Source organism: Xiphophorus maculatus, chromosome 10 (assembly GCF_002775205.1).
Source record: "Xiphophorus maculatus strain JP 163 A chromosome 10, X_maculatus-5.0-male, whole genome shotgun sequence".
NCBI classification, from domain to species: Eukaryota; Metazoa; Chordata; class Actinopteri; order Cyprinodontiformes; family Poeciliidae; genus Xiphophorus; species Xiphophorus maculatus.
The window spans coordinates 23790287-23814618 of record NC_036452.1 but is presented as its reverse complement, the minus strand read 5'-3'; the positions used below and the strand labels follow the sequence as shown (position 1 = coordinate 23814618).

The window sequence follows — 24332 nt, the reverse complement described above, 5'->3', positions numbered from 1 at the left end:
GTTGCCAAACACATACATACATACATACATACATACATACATACATACATACATACATACATACATACATACATACATACATACATACATACATACATACATACATACATACATACATACATACATACATACATACATACATACATACATGAAGTTTTTGCTGCAGACTTGCTGTAAGTCGCTTAAAATTCTGAATTTGATTATGTATTAAATAGGAATATAAAGAACTACATGAAAACTCGAATCAGATACCAGACACTTACGGAAAGAAAGTTGTTTTTTGGGAGGGTTGAGGTTATCTTTATTGAATAATATGATGTCTAGCACTAACTGCAGATGATTCCAAGTGACACCAGATTTTTCAGATATATGCCTTGATCTGAATAAAACAACATCACTGTTGGACAGTTCCTGACATTTTACTCCTGATACACGACTGCAGTCGGAACTTTTAATTCGCTTGAAGTCTCTACTACCCGGACAACTAAGCCTGTAACCCTTCACTGTCAAAAGCAGGAAGTGAACGATGGAAACTGCTATAATGTGATCGGCATGTCGTTTCTTTGAGTTATTTCCATACTTTCCCCCTTTATTTGCACAATAACTAAGGTGTAGCTGGACGTCTTAATTGCAAACTTCGCGAGGTGAGTGCTTCCGGTCATTTTTCATTGCGGTTGAGGTGAGCTACAGGAACATGTTAGCCTGTTAGCCGGGTTATGCTAGCTGTATCGGTGGCTGAGCAACAGTTCATGGGCAGAAGTTAAAGGATCCTCGTTAAGCTCTAAACTGCCTGACATCTGAATTCACCTTGTTACATTTTGATGCAGCACTAATATTTTAAAGGACGTTAATGAATGTTTTGTTTTCTTACGTATTTACTTCTTTTTTTGGTGAGATTTTGCCTCGGCTTGTAGGTTTTACTCCGTCTTAGACTTGATGACAACATTAAACAGCGAATTAACTGCTTACATGAGCAGATCAATTCTTTTTAGGAAGCGGGACTTGAATACTTCGACAATAAATAGTGAGTTTTCACTCTGCGGACATGGAACTTCTGCCTTTAGAGGGCTCTTGTTATTTCTGGTTTACTTGCTCCCTCTTGAGCACATTTTGAGCACTTTTAAAGATATCTCATCACTATCATCACACGGATGATATTCAGTTCTACATTTCTTTAAGGCCTCATGAGGAAGCAGAACAACATGTCTTGCACAACTGCTTAGACTGTGTCTGATGTTTCTCAAAGGTAAAACTGAACTTATTTGTGCTCCAGAAAAGCACACAACTCTAATTGAAACTTTCCATCAGGAACCTTTAGGTATATTTGGACTTATGAAATATTGTTAGGTTAAGTAGTATCATCTCTAGAACAGAACTGGAAATTGTTTGTCATGTATTTGTTTCTTCATCATTTTCATTTCTGCAACTCATTATTCAGCTGCCTAAACAAAGCAGCCCTGGACCGTCTGCAGGTTGTACAGTATGCTGCTGTCAGATTTCAGAGAAAATCACTTTTTTTCCTGTCGCATTGTTTCTTGTCCTGCTCCACAGGGCCCCATCCATTCAAGCGCATCACTTTATGATTTTGGTTGTTAGTTATAGGGTTTTGAATAGTCAGTTTCTGGCATAGATCTCAGAACGTTTCCATCTGAATGTCCCTAGGACAGTGTTCAGCAACTTTTAAAGTCCCTTGAGCCAGTTATGGTCCTGCTAAATAAAATCAGTTAGAGCCACAAAGTAAATAAATAAAACTAGTCAAGCTGTACAACATTCCCTATATTGAAATAATTTTAATAAAAATTATTTATTTTGAATCCAAGTACCGGAAGTCATTCCCATATTTTGGAAAATCAATAAAAACTGCTGCTGCCCAATGCAAAATGTGTTTCTTATTTGGGGGGGGGGCGACTTTCAAAACCTCATGTCTAAATCAACTCACATAGATAAAGATAACTGTTGAAGCCAGTCGTGCTGTTGCATCTGTATTAGAGACAACTCTTGTTTCTCTATCAGTTGTGGTCGTAGTTAAGAAGAGTGATTGTGCTGGGGCCAATCTGCACAGGGGCCGCATGTGACTCTGGAGCCACAGATTGCAGATAAGGTCACGTGAGCACAGTCTCTGCCAGGTAGCAGGAGCCCAAGAACTCTGAAGCCCTCTACCTTTGGGGTCGGTGGATTCTGTTGAGCTTTTTGAAAACGCAACTAAAAACTCAATATACTTAGAGGACTTTTGTACTGATGTTTGCTGTTTAGCTGTTGTCTGAGTGATCTGTCTTAAAAAGTGTTATTATGAGACACATCAAAGAAACAAGAAGCTTCTCAAGAGGCAGTCTGTCTTTTAGGTTCTCATAATCCTATCTGCCTGTCTTTTTTAAGTAAAGTTGTAAGTTGTATCATAAACATTCCTCCTTTTTGTGCCAGTCCCTAAAGCACTCATGGGAAAACGTGAAATAAAGGTTAATGCTAGTTAATGTTATCACGAGTCAAGAAAGATGTGTAAAATTCTGATATCAAAGATCACGTTTTTCACTCATCACATTTTGAGTGATGACTGAAAAAAATACTATAATTGTAAATCCCTCAGAAGCCCTCAGACCTGTTCAATAAATGAAAATATTATTGAAAATATATAGATTAATCCCACACAGATTAATTTTATCAAGTTAATTGATATTTCTGCTAACAGCTAATGAAAACATGACATTTAAAATTTGAATATTATGTGAGACCAATAAAAAACTATTTTCAAAAGCAGAAATATGGGCTTAATGAAAAGTATGTTTAATAACCGCTTACAGGTTGGAATTTACAAAAGGTACTGTTGATCTGACAAATGAGACTCTTATATTCTAATTTCTAGAATATGACTACTCTTCCTGCAGGTACACGGCATGGTAACCAGACTGTCACCTGAGGAAAGGAAACCATAACCCAAATTTCACTAATGTTAATGATTAGGTAAGAAATATTCATTGATGGCATTGGGTCAGACTGGATTAAACTGAAGGTTTCCATGTCCAAACTCTTTGCCTTTGTCCTTTCCCAGTCCTAAAATGGCCTCAGGAGCACAAGACAAACAGTACACACCATCCCTTCTCAGCTTTTTCATTTATAACCCTACGTTTGGACCGCGCGAAGGAGAGGTGAGAGGGGGCTTTCAGTGGAGGACATCTCTCTGGCTTCTCTGCCAAACCTTGTTCTGGACTAAGTTTCTCATATCACATTTTTTTCTCTCAGGAAGAGAAAAAGATTTTGTTTTATCACCCCAGTGAGATTGAGAAGAATGAGAAGATCAGAAATGTGGGCCTTTGTGAAGCCATTGTTCAATTCACCAGGTACAACACATCATTAACACTTGATTTCACGATGCCTCTGCAAAAACAATATCCAGGTCATTTGTCACTAAAACCTCCAACTCCTAAGTAATTGATTGGGATTTAATGTAATGCACCCACATGAAGCTGTACATAGTTATGAAACGGAAGGAAAACGATGACTGAAAATCAGACAGTGGGTTGTGTATTTGTATTTAGCTCCCATGAGTTAAAGGGGTATTACTATGTAAAATTGACTTTTTTGAGCTTTACTTCATGTTATTCCCTCATAAGCATACATGGAGTGTTGCTTTGATTCTTCTTGCATGTTTGAGAAATCCTTTAATCTCCCGTGGCAACCATTCAGCTGTGTAAAACACCTGGGTGGACCTAGCAACGGCTACGCACCACATAATTCTAAAATTTTCCATTGATTATCCCACCCAGCTGAACCAAGCTATCGAGCTTCTGTCTCACAGAGCAACCCTCTCCTTGTGACTTCCCCACTCAGTTCCTTCAGACTAGCCAGCAGTAATTAGCAAACACCTGGTGGAACTCGTATCAGCAGTGCTCATTATAAGCTACTCCCTAGTGTAACAGTAGTAAAGTCCCTGTTAAAGGGTTAATAGAGGAGCCATGTTGTGATAACTTCCTGAATGCGGAGTTTCAGAAAGAGCAGAAGCTTTTAAAGAGACAGAGGCCCAATTTCAAGGGGTTAAATTACAAAGTCAGATTTCTTTTAAGTCATATTTGACATATACAGCATTTTTAACTGAAGCTAACATAATTGATTGTGCTATAAAATGGTACTATGTTCCTGGAAAACGCATAGTACTGCCCCTTTAAGACTTTGTAGAAGCTCATTTTACTGCAGTTGCAACTGGAAGGCTGATGGTTCCACATTTGCAGGTACTTTGTGAAAAAACAAAAAGCTGGCGGGAATGGGGAAATATCTCTGTAACATTATAATCAATTCCTCATCAAAAAACCCACAAAAGATCGGTTAGTTATCTTTTTTTAATGCATTCTCTTTTTCACACCCACTTCTTTGTTCCAGGACTTTCTGTCCAACAAAACCAGCAAAATCCCTTCACACACAGAAGAATCGGCAGTTTTTCTTTGAGCCAGAAGAAAATTTCTGGATCGTCATGGTATACAGCAGCTACAGATTGCCTCAATTCCGCTGGACTTATTTTGATATTTAGTCAGAGTAACGTTTTGTGTTGTTTTTCTTGTGCTTTTATTCCGCAGGTGGTTCGAAACCCAATGATTGAGAAACCGAACAAAGATGGCAAACCTCCCACAATAGAGTATCAAGAAGAAGAACTACTTGTGAGTTAATGACGAGTACCTTGTTGGGGGTTTTTAACAAAACATTTAAAACTTCTCAACTTATTGATTTTATTAAAGAGAAAAATCATAAATCATTCACTTGCTTCTAAAATATAATGCTGATTATTGCAGTCATTAAATGTTGTGTCTAAGATTTAATTATTGTATAGAATTAAATCCACAGACTACAGCAGAAATCTGGTAAAAATGTTAAAGGGTTAAGAAGGGAGCCATGTTGTGATAACTTCCTGAAGGCGGAGTTTCAGAAAGACCAGGAGTTTCTTAAAGAGACAGGCCCAATTTCAATTCGTTAAATTATAAAGTCATATTTCTTTTGAGTCATGTTTAACCAAGGTAATATAGTCACTTGATCGTGCTATAAAATATTTTGTACCTATAAAATTCTTAGTAGTGCCCCTTTAAATGACCTTTATCTTTAGTTTATTCTAAAAAAATTTACATTTTTTCTTATCCATGCTTCTTTCATTCTTTGGCCTGTTATAGCTTCTGTAGGGATAGACAATCGAATGCTATTGTTAGCTATTGACAGACAAGCAGGTCAGTTTTTTGTGGAAACAGTATACATTTACCAGGGTTTAGCTTGAATTCAGGGATTTCCAAAATGCATCAATATTACAGCATATTCAGATTTATAAATATCTTCCTTCAACCAAGGAGTTTGGTTCTGATAGGAATTCAGACGAGCGTCTCTTAAAAGATAAGGAAGAAATGTAAAAGGAATGTCAGTTTTAAAAAAAATAAGTTATGTACTTTTTCTATATTTAACAAAAAAGATGTTGAAAATTATTCATATCGTTCTTAATTATCAATGAATTCTTAGCAGTGAGCTCCAGCTCTTTGGAATTGGAGGGCCTCCTAACCATCACCCTAATCTAAAGCTTGCTCCACAGATTATTTGATTCAATTCAGGACTCTGGCTTGGCCACTCCAGAACATTAACATTACTTCCACTGGAGTCATGTGATACAGATAAAACATGAGCTTCAGGTGGTTTATTTTTTTTTCCAATTTGCCACCATGTTCTCTTTTTAAAGGATACGGTTTATGGTGCGGTGGTCCGGCAGTGCTACAGTATGTACAAGGTGAGAGCTTTAGACCACCTGTTACCAGTAAAAACATACTTTCTTTAAATCGTAGTTTTAATCATTTTGTTATTTCTCTGGTTCTGCAGCTGTTTAACGGGACTTTCGGTCGAGTGATGGAATCCGGCGGAGTGGAGCTGCTCATCCAGAAGCTTGAGAAATTCTTCTACAGGGTAAATGTTGCCGACTGCTGTTGCTAGGTGTCTTTTTGTTTGGCCTTGTTTTGGACTGTACATATTGTCTTTGTCAAACTAAGTCCAGCATTGCTTCTTTTTTCAAGTCACCAGAGCCTGTCGGTGTTTCCATAAGCATCTGAGTTTTGGCTCCTCGGCTCCAGAGACTTTGTCGGTGTGTGTGTGCGAGCGTGTGTGTAAACAGCAGGATGATGTTTGGAGTCATGGTTCATTTCTCGGCCCTTAGCGACCTGCCTTGACTGTGTCCACTTCTCACCATAAACATAATTGCCTAAGCCTGTCACATTGACCAATTAATCAATTAATTGCATGATAAGTTTAAATAAAATAATTAATTTTCACTCTTTTTAATATTTTTTGTAGGGCAATTTTATTTATAGACTTAATAATCTTTTTCGTAAATGCTTTGGGTTATGTTTGTTCTTTTTTTCCGCACTTTATTGTTTTTGGTCATTTTTTTTTTTTGGTTATTTAAACTATCTTCAAGTTCTTGTGTTAAATGCTCTTTACACAGTTGGTGTTTGTCAACCTTTTAGACGGCGAACTTGCATTCGTTTATTGCCTTAATTTCTGGGACAATTTATCGTCCAGCTAAATTTGTCACGGTGACAGGCCTACTCTTGCCTTAACCAACTCTGTATAAAAGTTTAAAAAATTCATTTTTAATTAGGGAAGACCTTAAATTGATCCAGGCTTCCCTCTCCACCGTGTAACCTAAACACGAAGAGAAAGTAGACGCTGCGGTGTTCTGTGTCTGAGCTTGAATGTCAGCTGAACATCTTATCCCCTCTCTGATGCAGGAGCTTCTGCATCACATCGGTCAAAAACTTCTCAGTCTGCTTTCTTTATTGCATTGTAAACTAATCCTTTGTTGTTTTTGTCTCGTCTCTACTCTGGGCTGTCCAGTATCTGCAGACGCTCCACCTGCAGTCCTGTGACCTGCTGGACGTTTTTGGAGGCATCAGCTTCTTCCCCCTGGACAAGATGACCTACTTGAAGATCCAGTCCTTTGTCAACAGAGTGGAGGAGAGCCTGAGCCTGATCAAATACACAGCCTTCCTCTACAACGACCAGCTTATCTGGTAGAAACTGTTAAAACTTTACACGCTCATCCAGCTAATCCGCTCTTTACCAGAATCGGCAACTCCCACTGCTTTAAAACAACCCTGCATGTGTGCAGCCACTTCCAACAGTATAATCCCACGATTAAGTCAAAAAAACATGCTGAATAAACAGAGATGGTACTGAACAAGAAGCCTGATCTTCTTTATGGTTTGCATGCGACCTGACAGGTCACACATTGTCAGCCTGCTAGATCAGTAGGTAAATACATGGATGTTAACTAAAGGTGATTCACAGTAAACAGTCTTCACACAGGAGGGGGTTTATTTAGTTAGCACACAAATACTCTGTCTACTCATAGTGTCCATTTCACGCCTGAGCTTTAGTTACAAGAAAAAAAAATCATTTTTAAAGGGTTTAAAAGTGCATTTTTTTTATTGTCATGGTTGTGTGTGCAGGAGTGGTCTGGAGCAGGACGACATGAAGATCCTCTACAAGTATCTGACCACGTCTCTGTTTCCCAGGCACTCAGAGCCCGAGGTAGATGGAGGTGAACCCTGGGCACAAGGCCTTGCAAATGTCTTCATACCTACTGGACGTTTTCACATTTTAGTGTTAAAATGACACACTTCAAAATCACCAAGAAGAGAAGTGTCCTGCTGTTGGGGACAATGAAGCCAAATACAAGACAGTCGACTCAGTTCAGTTTATTTCCACAGCACCAATTCACTACAGATGTCGTCTCTGAAGAAGAAAGTCATTTCAGTTCTATCACACATACATTCAAATTAATCCTACACTGCAAAAACACTAAATCTTACCAAGTAATTTTGGTCTAATTTCTAGAGCAAATATCTCAGTACACGTGAAATAAGACAAGCTAACTTAAAAGTAACTTTTCAGCACGATATAAAGGCTTGTTTTAAGTAAATAATTCCTATTGATGAAAAGGTTTTAGTCCATTGGCAGATAAGTTAACTTATAGCATGAAAAAAATGTCTTTTTATAAGTGAAATAATCTGACAATAGAATAAGTATATTTTCATCAATGATACGGAATTACTTATTTAAAATAAACTCCTAAATCTTGCTGAAAAGTTACTTGTGAGTTAATTTTATCTCATTTCAAATGTACCAAGATATTTTCTCTAGATGTGAGACCAAAATTACTAGGTACGATTTTGTGTTTTTGCAGTGAGTTATAAATTAAGCTCAGTTTATTATTCAAATTAGTTTACAAAGTTTTCTATTTAAGAGAAACCAAGGAGATTGAATCGAGTCATTAACTTGCAGCATTCACTCCTGGATGAACATGTAGCGACAGGAGACGATCTCTTGTATTGTGTCGTTGACTTTACAGCAATCCGTCATACTGAGCATGCATGTAGCGACAGTGGAGAGGAAAAACTGCTTTTTAACAGGAAGAAACTTCCAGCAGAACCAGAACCTGGCTGAGTGTGAGCACAGAGACACAGAAAAGAAACAGATGAGCTGATATAAAGATGTTTGTTTTGTGCTAATGAGAAGTTAACAGCAGGAGATGGAGAAGGTTTAGGTTTAGGTGAAGGCAGCATTATGTCAGCTGATTCCCTTGTCCTGGAAGGAACCACAGCCAACGGAACGCTACACCGGGTGCAGCTTCAATGGAGAGAAAAATAACTGAGAGAACACAAAAAGTTGACAGTTGAAATGACAGCAAATGATCCAAATTGGAGAATAGTAGAAGAAGAAAGTAGCAAAGTGAGAAGAGAAGACTTGAAACTCGGACAAATGTTCACCTAAAGTAGATAAGGATACAGGTAGAGCTGCACTGGAATGCTAATGATCAAAGTACGTTCAAAGTCCGGACCTAAAAATAAAGACAACTTTTTGTTACTCATTTCCAAAAGTTTGAGTTTATGAAAACCTCCACAAGTCACCTTAGTAGAGAGAATCAGAATTCATAAAGAATGAATTTATCAGGATTATTTCACAGCGTGTTTCAATCCTGCATCAAGATCTTGAGCATTTAATAGTTTTCCATGTTCTCTACAATAACATGGCTTTGGTGGCCTTGTACTTTTTAAAACTGAACTGTTTTGTGTTTTTCCTGTTTCCTGCTGCAGTTGGCTGGCAGGGACTCTCCTCTGAGGCCTGAAGTCACAGGAAATCTGTTGCATTATGGGAGGTAATTCCATCTTCTCTTTAATCCTGTACTCTGTAAAAAACAAAAAAAACATTTGAATTCATCTGCTGCTCTCATCCCTGTGCATCACGCCATGCACTCGATGTGCTAATTGAATTTTTGCATCATGTTTTTCAGCAGTCTGTGTTTGATGCTGCTGTATAGGCAGGTTTGGACAGAGGATGGGTGGATTATGTTACTGTACTAAAATATGGCATTATTCAAAACCTATCTTTACCTCACTCATCTCCCAAAAGTAAGGAATTCATACCTAATGAACCCCAAGATAACATTTTAGCAGATCAATAAAAACAACCAATTTCCTAAATTAATTTCTTGTCATTGTGGCTGTTACGGCCCGGCTCAGATGGCCGCAACAAAACTAGAGAGGACACGGCAACCAGAAACATTTTTAGCCCTACAGAGGCATTTATTAAAAAAAACGATTGTCTAAGGGAGTAATGGGTGCTGATAAACCAGCGTTCTTAAAAATGTACTATTTCATTATTAGAATATCTGTAGTAACAAGTTTCATATCACAACTGTCCTAAAATAATAGCATATATCATTTTTTTTGCCAAAAGTGATTTTCTTTTTCTTTCTGTTTTTTGCCTGACTCATATTTTGGCCAAAAAGAGGTGGGTTTTTTGTTGTTGTTTTTTTTTTTTTTTTACAAAACTCACTTTTGGCAAAAACAAAAAAAAGGTGCCGATATATAATGGAAGCTAAGTTCATTCACAAATAATCATAGTCACCATGGTGAAGACTTCATCTAAAATAATTGTACCTTTGTCATTCACTTGTTGGGCCTATGTGACCTGGTACATTTTTCACTCAAAATTTATAGATTAGACAGGCATCTCACTCTTCTGAGGATCTTAGCTCCCTTCCTCACTGCTTTGATATTCCGGCTGTAGACTCCTGCTTTGGGTTCTGGACGATGGATGTTGAATATGTCATCATTTCAAAACCACTACATGTATCGTGTAACTTTTAACTGGTGTAAAACTCCAGACCACCTCACAGTCCTCGCTCCCCTGTCTCCGCGTGTCCTCAGGTTTTTGACAGGACCTGCTAACCTCAAAGACCCAGAGGCCAAATTCCGATTCCCCAAAATATTTGTGAGTGCAGAAGACGGATATGAGGAGCTGCATCTGATCGTTTATAAGGTGTGTGGAATCAAAACTGACGCTGTTCTGTTTTTTTGTTGTTGTTGTTTTTTGCTGCTGATCCATTCATATCCTCGCTCATATTATAAATGTATCAGTGACCAGGTCATTCATTATCAGGATGATTTTCTAACCTAATCTGTAATGGAGGGGATTTTGGTTCTTGTTGATCATGGTAGCTGTAGGATTAAATCTCTTCCTTCTCTATGGATGGATTTTTCTGGATTACATGGCTCAATTTTAAAATGAAGTACTTCCAGCAATGCTTATCATCCGATTAGTGTGAATTTTCAACCTTTTTGACCTAGATTCTGCACTGGGTTCCTTTTTTTTTTTTCTTCTCCCATTGCAGGCGATGAGCGCCGCTGCTTGTTTTATGATCAGTGGTAAGTTAAAGCCTACATTATTTATTGTTTTGTTATTTTAATCGATTCATGCTGTCTTCTTCCTCATATTAAGCTGAAATAAGACCTTTTATCCTGTGGCAACTGAATTTCTTCCCTCCGCCATCTTTTCCCAGCCAATGTGGAGCTGACCAGGGAGTTCTGTGAGCAGCTGGACGGCTTGGTGGGCCCTCAGCTGACTCTGCTGGCATCAGATATATGTGAACAGTTCACAATAAACCGCAGGATATCTGGGTCAGTGCCAGCTTCTCGCTTCCTCCCCATACAGTTTTATTTAGTTTTACTCCTCTTCTCAGCGGTATTAGTGTCTCGTAGCATGAATAACAATAGTCATGCAACTTATAAAGCGTCTTAGAAGCCTCAGTGTGATGCATGAACTGTGTTCAGTAATAGACGTTGTCTTAAAACTGTCCTTTTTCTTTTCGGGTCCACAAATACAACTCAGTCGAATATTTACATACTAATAATGAAGACTATGAATGTTATATTCATTTTGGGCTTTTAAAGACACATTTTTCATTGTTGAATGATAATACAATAAATGATTGTAATAACAGTAGCAAGCAAGAAAAGCAATTGTTTATCGTAGATATTCTGTGATGCACATCTGGTCAAAATCATGCATACTGTCCCACTAATGTTGGGATAGAATTCACTTGGCAAAACTACACTCTTTACAGCAGAAGGTCATTGTAAACGGCATCATGGAGGAGTATTAATGTGATGGTGCTCTGAAGGCAGTGTTGGAAAGAACAGGGGCTTCTTAAAGAGACGGAGGCACAATTTCAAGGCATCAAATTACAAAGTCAAATTTCTTTGAAGTTATGTTTAATATGTACAGCACTTTTATAACAACTTTTATAAGTAACCCTACACACACACACAGCTTTCATAAACACTTACCAGCTTTTTACTTTTTTCTTCCTCAAACTGGTCAGTTAGGTGATTATTTTGTACTACTGTCTCTGTAGCCTATTAGCAAAAATTAAAAAAAGACTCCATAAGGGCAGGAGAAATGTTTTTGTGGAACAACTACTGTAAGTAGCAATGTTTGCATGCTGCTTTAACCTGAATGCTGTTGCTATAGCGAGGGCTTTGTGATTCCAGTTCTGAATTTCACCTGTCATCATGTGTTACCTCTGCCTGGCTGGCAGACACAGACAGAACTCTAACATTACTGCAGCTCTTAAAGGGTAACTCAAGCAAGGCAGCACTAAGGGCTGGCATCCTGGTCCATGTGTCTTTGACCCCATCAGTTAGCTCCAGATCCGTAATCTTAGACCTGCCCTGGCAATTCGATGGGCTCCTCGTAATCAACTTAGTAAAGAATGTGCTGAATAAATAATAAGGTTCCAAATTCCTCAGCTATCATTCACATCTCCATCCTGAATTTGGGCTTCTGCTGCCTTCCACTCAGCGATCCACTTCCTGTTGGAATAAAACAAATTGATCCCACTTTCATAGGAATGACAAACTGCTGCTAAAACCTACTTTCAGCTGTTTTGGTTCATCCTGTCCTGTTTGTGTGTCTCCCATATTGTTGCTCTAGGCCAGAGAAGGAGCCCCAGTTCAAGTTCATCTACTTTAACCACATGAACCTGGCGGAGAAGAGCACCATTCACATGAGGAAAACCGCCAGTGTGTGTCTGACCTCGGTCCACCCTGACCTCATGAAGATCCTGGGAGACATCAACTGTGACTTTGCGAGGTACAGCAGCAGATCCTGGAGCTTTATTAAACAAATATCCAAGGTGGTGTTTTTATTTCCTAGTGCCATGTTGCCAATCTGCTCCGTCCTGAAAGCACCGAGTAGATACAAGTGATTAGTTTCAGTTGGAGAAAGTCGACCTTTTAGTGCTCTGTTCCTGTAAGAGAACACCACAAAGAGCCACATCATTCTGAGAGATTTTTCACATTGGAGATTCTATGTTGTGTGTTTTTACAAGTTTTGCAAAATGACTGAGAAAATGGCTATAATTTTTATGGTTTAGTTTAAGCTTTCATTTTTGGCATAAAAGACATTCCACAAACAATAGCAGTGTACTTTACAGAAATGGGATCAATTCCTTGTTCCGTATTTTGAGCTGTAGGGTACAAATGAAACCATATGTTTACATACACTGAGTGAAAAGACACACACACATTTTTTCTCACTGTTTGAAGTTAAATTTGACCAAACTTTTCTTGTATTAGGTTTGTTAGAATTCCCAAAATTATTTCTACTTGCAAAATGCCAGAAAACCTGGTAATAAATGATTTCTTTTTTATAGCTTTCCTCAAATTCAAGTTTACATACATTTGGCCAGTATCAAGGGTAACTATGTAAATATCTGATTTGAAATGTATGGAAAATTATGTTGAAGGACGACAAAACCTACTTTTCTCGCACAGAGAGTCATATGGAGGGGTTGTGAGCTTTTGTGTTGCCTTTCACAAAAAATGTTTTGTTTTTTGAAAATATACCAAGACATTACATTTCAAGTTTTATTAAAAATTTAAAGAATAGCATAAATGTACAAAACCAATCAGCAGGACTTTTGCTAAGGGCACCAAAATGGCCAAAAAATGCCTTGCATCATCCCTGCTGCAGTTCTCCTCATTGCCATCTTAAAAAAAGAGATTGTGCTGCCATGGTTGAGGCTACACTGTCTCGTCCAGCTCCGCTGCCCCTGAAGGCGGTCTAAAGCAAGACTTTAGTTACTTCCATTTCTTTTGAGCAGAGCGAACACGAGCTGACTGACAGAACTAAGACCCTCCTCCTGGCTCTGATTGGTTATTTCTGACTGCTGTATTTCTGCGGATGGCTGTAAAGTCACAGGGAGACAGATAATCACTCTCATGTTATACAGTCATGACACGGTGACAGTATTAACAAATATGTAAAAAAAACAACAACATTTTGCTAATGAAAGTTACATACTGCAGCTTTAAGCCTCAAAAAATCTATTTGTATACAAAGTACAATAAACATTACTGCATGTACTTCCTCATCCTGATTTCTACCAATCTGCTCCCAAGGGTTGACGAAGATGAGGAAATCATAGTAAAAGCTATGACGGACTACTGGGTCGTCGGCAAGAAGTCGGACCAGAGAGAGCTCTATGTGATCCTAAATCAAAAGAACGCCAATCTGATTGAAGTAAATGGTATGTCCTTCAGCAGGAAGTACAGTTGTGTATTCTAACCAGAATGTGCTGTCATGTTTTCAACCTCATCCATTTTCATTTTTGAATTCCAGAGGAAGTGAAGAGGCTTTGTGCGACGCAATTCAACAACATTTTCTTCTTGGACTGAGCAAACAAGATGGCGACTGATCACACTAAAAACTGTCAGGGTTTCAGCGGCAGCATCAACGTAATGCAATAATTGCATTGTAAAATAAACAATATTGTTGAAAAGCTTTCTCACCAAGTTTTTTATTTAATAGACTAAAATTGTAATTTTATCTTGTAATTACCTGTAAAAAAGAAAATACAGATTTGACTTTACATGTACTGCATCTCATTTTGTCTGTACATATTTTTATGATTTTGTCATCTGTTTTAAGTTCGCCCGTATATATTTGTGGATATTTTTATTGAGATCATGATATTGTCTCATTTTAATTTAAAAACTGACATGTACTGATGTGTTCATTCCAGTCTTATTTGGTGATCAGTTATGATTTTAAGATGTCATCATGTCGGAACTATTGTTAGGGTTTGTATACAACTGCACTAACTTGAAATAATAAACGAAGTAATTTTCCTAAATGTATAAACTGCATTTTACTCTTAGCTCTAGATCACAAGTAAAGGCTATGAAACATGCATCTGTGGGTCACTATTAACATTAAGCTTAAACAGGGATTTCCTGGACACAGTAGATTACTGTAGAAAGAAATTGTGGTTTACTACCATGTTTAAACAGCAGCTTGATTATTATACTCCTTGTGATGTCAACAAAAATACAAAGCTGAATCAGCTGTTTTGTTCTGTTTCAGTGAGCTTTTTAAACACTGTATTTTGTGAAATACTTAAGTGAAAATGTTTTTCATTAGCCAGATATTTTGTTGTCACTGTACATTTATTAGTGGGGAACATATGCCCTAATGAATAGTATATCTAATTACAATTAATTGGAAACAAATAAGCAGTTATAATTTGATATGGTAAAGTTGTACCTAAAATATAGAAAACACTCAATCTGAGGACCTATACTTAAAAGATAGTTCTTAGCTCTAAGTCCTTGTCAATCTTGGAATTTAATTCATACCAGACAGTCTACCACTGGAACAAACATTATTAACCAGCTAAACTAAACTTCCTATAGACCATTCTGCACTTGATTACTGATTCCAACCAAACAAGGACAAGGTTGGTTGTTGAAAATGTCTTCCTGTTTAGTAGTGAATTAACTAAAGAAAACGTCAAAGAAAAAGCACCAGTCAGAAGTGTTTTATGCAACTAAAGGAGAATAGGAGCAAAGTAAGAAAAATACGAAAAGAATAGTTTAAAATGAATGTTAGAAACAAAAGACGATGAGGAGAAAATCAGGATGATAAAGCATTTTTGTAAAAAAAAAAAAAAAAAAAAACATAGGGGGCTGTGGAGGTAAACATGTACAGTAGGTGGCAGTATGCACCTCTGAAGATCCGCCAAGAAAAAGAGGAAGATGAGACGCACCAATCAGAAGCCCAGTCCTGTGGTAGGCAACCAATCAGCGTCACTTTAACAGGATTTAAAAAATTCAACCGCCATTATTGTTATGTTTCTTAATCAGGCTGCTTTCACTGTGTTCGTTGGGCTCGTCCGGATTTTAAGTTGCTGTTTTGAAAAGAAGACGCGATTCTTACGCATTATTCTTAGAGAGAACATCAGGTAGAGTATTAATTTAGTATTTATTTAGTATTTATTTGTTTGTTGGTGGCTGTTAAAGGAACATAAGGCTTGCTGTGTTTTCAATGAGCTTAGCTAGCTTTGGGTTATTTTTGATCTTCCACTATAAATAAATATATTCTAGTTTAATTTTATTGTTGTTAAATTACTGCAGCAAGTTTGAGTGAATTTAGACCGTCTTACCGTATAAGGACTGATTGGGTGATGTATATTCAGCCACTTTGGCCCAGAAAGATGTGTTCTTACTTACTACCTGGGTAGTAAGTAGTTACAGTACATTTGCTAGTGTAAAAAAAAAAAAAAAAAAAAAAAATATATATATATATATCATGTAGCAACAGTAGAGAGGAAAACTCCCCTTTAACAGGAAGAAACCTCCAGCAGCACCATACCCTGAGTCCATGTAAACGAGCAAATAGAAACAGAGCAGATGCACAAAAACAAAGAAGCACTCATCCAGAAGTATGTTTAATCCTAAATAAAAAGTAAAGAGAAAATAATTACAGTAATGTGGAGACAGAGTCAAACACCTAAAGGCAGGACCAACTGGGTCATCTATGGAATGGGAACATGAAGTTATTGGCAGCCACATCTTAGACTTAGACTTGTACTTTATTGATCCTTTGGGAAGACTCCCTCAGGAAATTGAAGTTACCAGCAGCTCCCAGGCAAAAAACAAAGATAACACACAGTAAGCAAAAGTGCAAAAGAATACAAAATACAAATTAAATACTAAGGTACACACCAAATGTGAGTAACCAAAACCTTAAATTATACAAGAAAAACCTTAAATTATGCAAGAAACAAGGAATAAGAATATAAGTAAATATTAATACAACACAAAAAAATATAAGAATTTGGCGGATAGATTGACCAGTGATATCGTATTGCACTATGTGGTTTGACCTGATAAGTATGGAGAAAAATACAAGGGGTCACTACTCCTTCCACCCTCTCAACCAGTATTTATTTTTCCAATATCTGCCATGTTCCACACACGCTGTACCTTTTGATCATAGCAGCTCGCAGTAGATTTCCTTTATTTCGTCAACATTTGTGGAAGCTGAAAGTTGGATGCGTTCTGTTTTTCATTCCTGCAGAGCTCTCAAAAATGGATTCTCGATTTGCTGACCTTCGGCGGCGAGACATGAGCGTGTCAATGCTCCGAGTCAAGCAGTCACGCCGGAGATCTCAATGCCAAAAAGAGAACCGGGAGCGGATGGTGAACACTCGCAGGCAGCTGGACAAACTGCCAGAAGGGGACGTGTCTTCTCTGGACGTCTCCACGGTGACTACCAACATGTCCACTGTTCAGAAGAAGACACAGATCAAGGCCACACCAGCTAATAGTATGAGCTCGCTTTTCCACTCACGGGCATCTCTAGAGATGCTTTAAAAATCTATGTCACATTCTGAATTCTTGGCTTCTTTGGACTTCTTTGCCACTAATTGTGGCTTTCGAAATGTGTTTTCCTACAGCCGCAGTAGTAGACAGGCTGCAGCGGCTGCAGAACTGGAAAGAGCAGAAGGAGCTGAAGAAGGAAAAGGAAAAAAGAGAGAGGGAGTCAAAAAGAGTGTTCAAGACTGGCCTCTATCAACCCAAAGACATGTTCAGTTTTGCTCCGCTGCCTGCCGTCCCGTCTGCTACATCCAGACCCAGAGAGGTGCTGATCCACCCATCCCACACACATCTGGCTCCTGTTTATATATTAGATAAGCAAAAACACGTTTGACTAAAAATAAATGTCTGATAATGGCTTTCTTTCAGATAAAGGTGAACGTAGCTCCACCCCAGAGCAGCAGAGTCACTCGCTCCATGAAACAGGCCCAGCAGGAACCACAGAGGGTAAGTCCTCCGATTCTGATCCTGAGGATTTTCTTATATCCATCCGTAATACACCAAGTAAAATATAAAGCATATTTTATTGCTCTTCTTTTGCAAATGTTTCTGCAGCCTCTGGTGACGCAGCATCAGAACACTCGGGCGAACAGAGGTAAGTCGGGAGCAAGCAGCTTATTTTAACATGTTCACCTTCAAGTGAAACGAGGGGAGCACTGATATCGATATGCAATATAAATATTGCTGTTATGGCCGATAACAGATATTTACCAACATTGTATTTACATTTCATATATTTTGCTACTCTTTCAAAACCTTGATTAAAACAACCACAGCATTGACTTCAGCATTGCTTCAGTTAAACTTCCCACAATCCTTTGCTGCATCTCTGTCACATGACCACTCTGCTCCCCTGCACCTCCAGAAACACAAAGCAACAAAATGGAAATAAATCAGTTCTTAATATTGACCCAGTTTTATTTATCAGACTGATACCAATGTGTTAAAATATAACTATTAGTTGATACTGATATCAGTGGCCATATATCGTGCAAACCTAAGTAGATCTGTCCTGATATCAGTATGAATCACATGCTTTTATTACTTAATTTATGTAGTGGAATGTTAGGAAAGTTGTGATTAAGTGATATTACTCAGAACGATAGTCAACAACAATCAGGATGAGAACAACTGACCCACTTCTTATTAACCAACCAGTCTGCCTGCAGGACAGAAATTCAGGAGCAGACTAAATGCTGGAATGGAGCGATTCTATCAGCGTTAATCTTACATCACAGAGTTTCTATGCAGGCCGATAGAATCCCATACCTGTTTTTTGGCTGATATTGGACTGATTTCCGATGTAGTTATCGGATCGGGATACCTCTTTCCCTAAGTGGAACTTGGTGCATTAGCATATCATAAAGTGCATTTATTTTGGTGGTTAAGTTAAAAAATGTGTAACTCATTGTTTAGATTGTTGCTCACAGTGGGATGTATTTTAAATGATTTGGGGTTTTCAGAAAATTACATAATATCAGTAAGAACAGGAGTTTTATTAAAGAAATGTGATGTGGAACTCCTGACACCTGCTCAACAGACTCAGCAGTCTGATATTTCTGCATTAAAATCCTTCATGGGTGTCATGCAATACAAACGATTTGAGAAACAGAATTTTTGGCTTTTCCTTTGGATGTAACCAGTAATCATCAAAATGGAAGTAGTGTGTGTAACAACCTTTCCTTTGAGTTGGATGACTCCAACTCTTCCATGATGATGATGATGTTTTAGATCGATCTGAGCCGTTAACTGACAGCTTCCCTTCTTCCTTTTCAGTCCAGCCGGCCAGGACCCGTTCTGCTGCCACCAAGACCAGTGCAGGTAACCCGCTGGACGGGACGGGACGCCCGCCTCGGCAGCAGCTATAGTGTTTCCATATTAGCATGTCAATCTGTGTGTCTGTCAGGCTGTCCTGCTGCGTCAGGGCCAGGCGGCCGAGCGTTATCCACCAGATCGGCCAACAGGCCTCCGGTTACTAGAGCTCAGGCTGAGGTGAAAGACAATCCTAAGGCCAAAGGTACGTTACACAATCACAGGCTTCCTAGTTGCTGCTAACGAGCTGTTTGATTTGGTTGGTTCAGAAAACTGAATCTGTAAAGTCTGTCTCTGTTCTCAGACGGAAGAACCACAAGGAACAGAGCAGTTATCATCCCTCTACCGCCCTCGTCTGGAGAAGGAAGGAACTGTAAAGGTACAAAGTATTTTCCCAAAGGTCTGACCTGCATTAAAGGGGCACTATAATGTAAAATCGACTTTTTTTAAAAAAATCTATTTGTCATGTTATAATGTTTCATCATCAAAAACTCACCTGGAGTGTTGCCTCGACTCTTTCATGCCTGTTTTAGAAATCCTTTAATTTCCATGGCAACCATTCAGTTGTGTAAAACACCTGAGTGGATCTAGCAAAATTCCAATAAACAACTCACAACGACCATCAAATCACAATGAAAGACGGCGTAAAATAAATACACAGTTTTACATACACCATTAAAAAAAATACATACAAATTATTTTTAAATATGAATTCTGGTGTTTACATCTCTACAGCTGTGATCACCACAGTCCAGCCTGATGAGCACAAGGTGAGTGTTTTCCCTCGGTGTCCCATAACACAGGATTACAGTGAGATTAAAGTCAGAGAGACACACATCAGGTTGTTTGCAGCCATTTTCCTTTTTGTAGGAGGCCAAGCTCACTGAACCTCCGGTCCAGGAACAAGAGAAAGCAGTCTGTCCTCCCCGCCCCACGCCTGGCCGCGAGGACAGAGCCACGGCAGTGAGCCCGGCTCCAGAGGAAGCCGCCCCTGCTGAGGGTTCTGCTGCTCCTTCATTTGCCCCTGACGGTTTCATCTTTCAGGCCCCTGCCGGCCTGTCGGCCTTCAAGTTTGAGCCTCTCACCCCCCGATCGGCAGACGCCTTCCTCACTCCGAGGTGATTGACATTCTGATTCATCGGCATTAACATCGTATCGGCATTAACATCGTAGCGCTCCGATAACCAATGTGTCTTTCCCTGTTGTTGCCAGTTTTGGGTGTGTGAGAGGAGGAAGTTGGTCATGTGATAGTGATGCATGCAGGATGGTGGGGAGTTTACATGAAGCCTACTCTGTGTGTGTGTTTTCAGTGACAAATAGGTAGAGAAATGTGAACAATGCTGGTTACTGGCTGAAGCAGAAATGTTAATATTAGAGTGAGGATACATTTCTGCTTAAATAAACTTGGGCTGGACAATAAATGTTTTGTGATAGACATGATCAATATCCATAGATAATACATCTGATAGAAAATGTAGTAATTTCACTGAACTCTGCACAGCATTCTGGGAGTTGTAGGCGGAGGAAAGGCTTAGTTGCTTAACCTCTCACAGCTTGCTAAGCTAGGTTGCTCTTTGATTGCCTAGCAACAACCTGTCTGAAAACTTGCTCAGCAGCTGTTTCAGATTTCAGCACTGTGCTTCACAACTGCTTTAAAAAAAAAACAATGTTATGGAGAGAGAACTGTGAATAAAACAGGAAAAGGTTGCGTTCCAGCATGGAACTGTTTCAGATATTTAAAACTAATAATTGTTGATATTAACTGATAAGAAACCTTTAAATCCTGACAGTTTTCCAAGCCTGACAAACAGATATTATTCTTCTTATTCTCACCAATGTCGGCTTGTTTTTAATGTAAATGCTGTGCTCTGGTTCTATCCAGTCCCAGTTTCAGTTCCCTACCAGCACCAGTGTTCAGTGATGAACCTCCAGCTGAGCCTGGAGAGCCTACTCCGCCCGAGCCTCCCGGCCGCTCTCCTCTGCGCATCGCTTCGACCTCAGCCAGCCCGCATGAGTCAAAGCATGACGTGCCGTACTTCAGGTAGCGGCACTTTGAAATTCACCGCTCTCTTCTTCTTCCTCACTTTAAAGCTGGGAGAGTTGAAGCATCTTTTGGTTTCTGGTTCGTTCAGATCAGAAATGTCCAACGAGACGGACAGACTGACAGACCTTTGTCTCCGCTGGGAGTCCAGAGTGGAGGACGAGACCATCCCAGAAGAGAGTGAGTGTAAACCTGAAGTGCCCCAGACTCGTGTCGTCAGCTGAGCCGTTTTCACTCAGCGCTGCTGTGACTCTGTGACAGTGAGAGACCGAATGCGCACAGCAGTAGGCCAGGCGAGGCTGCTGATGAAGGAGCGCTTCAAGCAGTTCAGCGGCCTGGTGGACGACTGCGAGCTGAGCCGCGGAGAGAAGGTCACCACCTGCACCGACCTGCAGGGCTTCTGGGACATGGTGTACTTCCAGGTAGGGCTCCTCTGTGGGGCAGACAGGAAGTGATTTTAGATTCAAACGCGGCAGCGTAGCCAGATGTGCACTACCTTCCAGGTGGAAGACGTCAACAGGAAGTTTGATGCCTTGAGAGAAGCGGAGGGCCGCGGCTGGTTGGAGGAGCTGAAGCCGCCCCCACGACAGAGGAGAGTGGTGAAGGTGAGCTCTGCAGAACAGGCCTGGAAAAACAAATTCCTCTGATGCATCGTAAAGTAATAATATCACACACACGGGATTGGTTTCAGAAAGGTTTTCATCTTTCTATCCCCCCTGAGAGTTTTAAACCGGAACACGCCGATCCACTTTCTTCACTTTCGATAACGACATCTGAGCTTCAGTGTTGGCTGATACCGATCCGATACAGATAAACAGCTGAATTAACTCAAAATGTTTTGGGTTTATTCTAACAGACATAGATGTACTTAATGCCTAATTTATTTCATAACTGCACCAATACAGCACACTGAAGTCCACCAACAGCTTCAAAAGCTAACAAACATGTAAAATTGTTCAGTCAGTGCAAATAGGAGGAGAACAACCGATAAATGGTAAAGAAACGAACAAAAACAATATGCTGTTGGTCAAACATGAAGAAATAAACTTCTTTCAATTGGCTCAATGGTGTAATTAGGAATTCTAAATATAATGTACAATAAATAATAAAGCATGACGTTGCTCAGAGCACAAAGCATAGAACTAGACTAAATAGATATGCCCTTATGGATCGGACACATTGTCACCAATACCCAATGTAGAACTTTTTTTCAATATCTGGACTGATACAGATATTAATATCGGATTGGTGCATCTCTAGTTTTAAACATGCTAATCCTATAGGGGGCAGTGTAATGCAAAGCTTAAAACCAGTCAGCCAATCAGAAAAGAGCAAAATAAAAAAACTCCTCCTTTAAATACATTTTAAATTGGTTGTTCTTTGCACTGAAAATCCTCCAAACTACTATATGTATCTAAATAAAATCTAAGTAGCAGAATGTGACCAGACAGTTTAGTTTATAATTTGTGTCCCATTCCCTCCCATGTTTATGTGCACAGCCTTCAGTACTGAAGATCAGGCTCTAACCAGTAAAAATCCTAACCTGTCCTGATTGTTTTAAAGAAAACGTTGGCCATTCCCGCCAAGCCGCCAGGAAACAAAGCTGCAGCCAAATCTCGCCTGGCGGCGGTGAAAGCTGCCATGAAAGCCCGGCAGCAGGCAGAGAAAGCAGAGGACACAGGGGGCGCTGCTGGCAGGCAGGAGCCACTGGAAGGTCTCTCCCAGCTGGAGAGCCCAGCCAGACCGTCAAGTGAGTGACAAATACAGCTTTACTTCTTTATGCTTTATTGTTTAGAATCATCTTTCTAATTGGCGCATATGTTTGTGTTTTCAGCCCGGCGATCCAGCCGCCTGAGCGCGGCGGCGGCGGCGTTGCCCCAGACGGTGTTGGCCCAGGCTTCCCCCGCCGCAGCTCACCCCTCACCCAGGAGAGTCACCCGCCAGTCCCTTGCATTGACCCAGACCCCAGTTCCTGCTCCCCCCGCTCAGCCTGTCCACTCTGCACAGAAACACATGGACTACAAATCCCAGCAAGAAGCTCCTCAGGCCTCCCAGAAGCAGAACGCTTCTCTCTGCTTCTCCCCTGTGAAGGAAGTTCCTTCAGACGAGTCCCAGAACCAGACGAGTCCCAACCAGCGCTCTGAGCAGGAAATGGCGTCCGAAGACCTTTCAACTCTTTCTGTGGACAACAAACCCTGTGATGTCATCAGCGCCAGACTTTCCCCGTCTTCATGTCAAACTCCTTCTGCAGTCCAACCACTGGCCCGTTCCCCATCCGATCAGGTTCCCATGGAGACCCAGCCGCCCAGCTCTCCCACTCCAGATGTTTCAGTCGTTGAGGTCTGATCCAAATACTTATGTATTTATCAACACAAAGTCCTTTTTATGTGTTGCTCAGATTTTATTCTGATGATTTAAATGCAGGAAATTCCTGGTTTGGACTTTGAACGTTATTTCCAGCCGTCGCAGAGATGCAGTATGTCACCGGGGGACACTGTTGCCATAGAGATGTCGTCATCCATGGGAGCGGATGTAGAAATGGAGAGTCCTAAAGGACAACCTGCAGAGCTGCTTGCTCATCTAGAGCCAGGTATGAAGAACGCTGCATGAGCTCCGACTTCTGGGATTTCCACCTGTTAAAGCTTCATTAAGCAGGAAGCTACAAAATGTATTTATTTATTTGTTACAACTGCAAATTTTTAACTGAACTGCAGGGATTATTTTCCTTCCACTTTAGCTATGCTATACCTTATTTAAATCCCCCCAAGATTACACGAGTGAAACATTTTGAGCTGTATGAAGAACTTTACAAGAAACAATTTATTAAAATTGCAACCAAAAATCTAATCTACATATATTTAGTTATTTTTCTGCTTAATGAATTCTGATTTTTTTTTTTCTTTTTCATTTTTTCAAGTGTACTCCTACTTATTGCTGCCTGCCTGATATGGTTTGGGGTTTGTTCACATTTTTTGCTCATCTGTCACAACAGCACTCTCAGCGGTGTCTTCAGTGTTCAGTCCTCAATCACCACAGGTCATTTTTATTTTTTATTACTTTTCTTTAGACAAAAACAAATACTAACTTAAACCAGCACACAAGAGTTCTTTGTGCTTTAATAATTAATAACTAATCCATTCTGGTACTGGTTTCTTTCATTTTGAATCTAATTTGTGTATTTGTAGGTGCAGACTGCGCAGTCGGCCCTGCTGCTCTTCACCCCGGACCTGAAGGACCGGATACGCCCGTCCACCTGTCCAAGTGACCTCATGGTCTTCACCCCTCCAAACGTATAAAAGCTTCTCTTACATTGTTCTGTTTTGACTAAACATGTTCAACGTCTGGAAAAAAAAGAAAAATTTGTCTTTTTTTTTTTTTATATTCAGTTGAAAATATTTCTTTTGCTTCTTTTGAATTAAACTTTGTGTTTGCAAAGTGTCTCTGAAATTGCTTAACATTCC

General features: G+C 39.7%; 2 protein-coding genes across 3 annotated transcripts; both read left to right on the top strand.

Annotated features, from left to right (window-relative positions):
• Positions 1-498: 498 nt before the first annotated feature.
• Positions 499-14494, top strand: ccz1 (CCZ1 homolog, vacuolar protein trafficking and biogenesis associated). Its single transcript, XM_005811687.3, has 17 exons — positions 499-644; positions 2883-2958; positions 3047-3143; positions 3238-3335; positions 4372-4465; positions 4566-4646; positions 5702-5749; positions 5839-5922; positions 6850-7025; positions 7464-7545; positions 9111-9172; positions 10227-10338; positions 10691-10724; positions 10859-10976; positions 12292-12450; positions 13761-13888; positions 13981-14494. The coding sequence occupies exons 2-17, from the start codon at positions 2945-2947 to the stop codon at positions 14034-14036; spliced, it is 1443 nt and encodes a 480-aa protein (XP_005811744.1). The 5' UTR covers positions 499-644; positions 2883-2944; the 3' UTR covers positions 14037-14494.
• Positions 14495-15503: 1009 nt separating this feature from the next.
• Positions 15504-24318, top strand: dlgap5 (DLG associated protein 5). 2 transcript variants are annotated; one of them, XM_023340293.1, is made up of 19 exons: positions 15504-15601; positions 16720-16968; positions 17099-17283; positions 17388-17465; positions 17574-17613; positions 18795-18839; positions 18925-19035; positions 19135-19209; positions 19566-19600; positions 19701-19948; positions 20713-20871; positions 20963-21051; positions 21133-21293; positions 21375-21476; positions 22435-22621; positions 22706-23211; positions 23296-23461; positions 23864-23907; positions 24063-24318. In XM_023340293.1, exons 2-19 carry the CDS (start codon positions 16731-16733, stop codon positions 24165-24167), a joined length of 2574 nt encoding a protein of 857 aa, XP_023196061.1. In that variant the 5' UTR covers positions 15504-15601; positions 16720-16730; the 3' UTR covers positions 24168-24318. The 2 variants fall into 2 exon arrangements, with proteins under 2 accessions (XP_023196061.1, XP_023196060.1); XM_023340292.1 differs by having other exon boundaries at positions 24057-24318.
• The last annotated feature ends 14 nt before the right edge of the window (positions 24319-24332 follow it).

Coding starts and splice junctions, on each gene's coding strand:
- ccz1 (XM_005811687.3), top strand. Junction 10,725..10,858: donor TGCTTGTTTTATGATCAGTG/GTAAGTTAAAGC, acceptor ATCTTTTCCCAG/CCAATGTGGAGCTGACCAGG. Junction 13,889..13,980: donor CAATCTGATTGAAGTAAATG/GTATGTCCTTCA, acceptor TTTGAATTCCAG/AGGAAGTGAAGAGGCTTTGT.
- dlgap5 (XM_023340292.1), top strand. CDS start 16,731: ATGGATTCTCGATTTGCTGACCTTCGGCGGCGAGACATGAGCGTGTCA. Junction 20,872..20,962: donor CATGACGTGCCGTACTTCAG/GTAGCGGCACTT, acceptor TGGTTCGTTCAG/ATCAGAAATGTCCAACGAGA. Junction 21,294..21,374: donor GGGACATGGTGTACTTCCAG/GTAGGGCTCCTC, acceptor ACTACCTTCCAG/GTGGAAGACGTCAACAGGAA.